This window comes from Bison bison, unplaced genomic scaffold (genome assembly GCF_000754665.1).
Source record: "Bison bison bison isolate TAMUID 2011002044 unplaced genomic scaffold, Bison_UMD1.0 scf7180017850459, whole genome shotgun sequence".
Taxonomy (NCBI): Eukaryota; Metazoa; Chordata; class Mammalia; order Artiodactyla; family Bovidae; genus Bison; species Bison bison.
In genome coordinates, this window is record NW_011481032.1 from 1 (window position 1) to 1801 (window position 1801).

Sequence of the window (1801 nt, forward strand, 5' to 3'; positions counted from 1 at the left end):
AGGGGGCGGCCGCACAGGAAGCGCAGGCCGCCCGGCTGCTGTGCCAGTCTCCTCGGGCTGGCCACAGGAGCCTGGGCCTCCTCGGTCAGGACTGCTGGCAGGGTCGCTGGAGGGCAGCAGAGGTGTGCGGGGCTGCGGCCTGGGCGAGCCTCAGCGGGAACCTTAGGGCGGACCCCCGGGGCCCGCTGAGCTCGGCTCCGGATCTGAGGACCCGCAAGCTGAGAGGGTTCTCTGCCCTGAGGTCCTGCTGAGTGCAGACGCGCTGACATGTGTGTGGACAGAGCTGGGGGTTATGGAGGCCCGGCGGCAATGGCCACCCCAGAGACTGGGCTGTGGGCTGGAGTCCCCCGTGGGGCCTCCCAAACCCCTTGGTCGTACCTTGAAGGGCTGCCCCCAGCCTCCCCGTGACCCTGGCGAGCTTGGCAAGGGGGAGCCCCGGCCAGCACCCCCAGCTTCGCCCCAGGCCCTGCCTCCGATGTCAGGCCCTTCTGCCCGCACGCTGGTCTCTGGGGCAGGAGACCCCCCTGGCTGCTACTTGGGGCTGCCTCCCTGCCAAGCCCCACGGAAGCCAGTCTCAGCCTCCAGAGGCTGCGCCATGCAGTCCCCGCATGACCTCAGGGGAGGAAAGGGGGCTTGTCCTCAGGCCGGTGGGGGGAGGACCCCGGGGCTGGCCACGAACACGCTGACGGATGCAGCAGCGCCCCCAGCTCCCAGGTAGCCCCTCTGCACACAGCATCGGTTTCCCTGCCCCAGAGAGCGTGAACCGCTCTGGCAAAGGGCCGGCCCCCAGTGGGGCAAGCGTGAGCAGAAATGACGTGCACGGCCGCAGGCCCAGAGCAGGGGGCTGCTGAGGGGTCGGGGGCGGCCGGCCTGGCTCTACGAGGAGCCGGCAGCAAGCGCCATTGTTCACTGAAGACTGAGCCTGCCGGGCAGGGACGTGGGGGAACCACTGCCTAGAGGAGGCGGGGGCCGCTTAACGTCCGCCTCGGGCGGGGGGTGGCCGTAGCATCTGCTGATGTCCGCAACATCACCCCTCTCACCTGGCTGATCTCAAGCTGCTAACGTGATGTCCACCAGTCTCAGAGGACAGGGGTGCAGTGTGGCGGGGGCAGCCCTGCCTACACAGCCCAAGACCTGGCAAGAGGCTGACCCTGACCCGCCTGTGAGGCGGAGGGCCCCAGCCTCATATCCGAGAACACGTGGACACCCCCCGGCAGAGTCCACCAGGTCACGCGGCGAAGGCAGAGCGACCAGGGGTGGAGGGGAAGGGTGGTGTATCCCTCCTGCCCTGCTGTGTCCAGTGATGGCCTCGGAGGGTGGGCGGGGGGCCTCCAGGGTCATGGCAAGAGGCAACCACCGTGGAGGGGCGAGTCCACGAGGGCCCAGAGTGAGGAGCGGGGCTGCAGGAAGGCCCTCTGCGCGGCGGGCATCCTTCCGTCCAGCTGACCGATGGCGGAGGACAGACTCTGGCAGACGCTGAGCGCCGAGGGAGCAGGAGGCAGGGACCCTGGGAGCAGCCGGTGGGGCGGGGCAGGGCAGGCCCCATCCGGCTGAAATGTCAGCAAGCACGCACCCACCGAGGGCTGCCCGTGGGTACACCGGGGAGGCTGACCTGCCAGGGGAGGGTAGCCATGGGTGCTGCCTACTCCACCCACCCTCCCCACCCCCAAGTGACGCCCAGGGCTCGCGACGGGAGGACCGGATGCCCCCGCCACTGAGGGGGGCTGAGACAAGGGCCGGGCGGAGAAGCAGGGGCCCCGGGCAGAGGCGGCCAGTGCCCACGAGCCTCAGCAGCGGCGCC

General features: G+C 70.2%; 1 protein-coding gene across 1 annotated transcript in view; it reads right to left on the bottom strand.

Moving 5' to 3' along the window:
- Nucleotides 1–15: 15 nt before the first annotated feature.
- The window catches only part of LOC104994895, a gene marked incomplete at its 3' end in the record, with an annotated part of 7610 nt that continues 5824 nt past the window's right edge, over nt 16–1801 (bottom strand). The window contains exons 5-6 of the mRNA XM_010848598.1: nt 1448–1612; nt 16–106 (exon numbers count right to left, since the gene is read on the bottom strand). Coding sequence (XP_010846900.1) covers nt 16–106; nt 1448–1612 — 256 coding nt within the window. The remainder of the gene's footprint in view (nt 107–1447; nt 1613–1801) is intronic.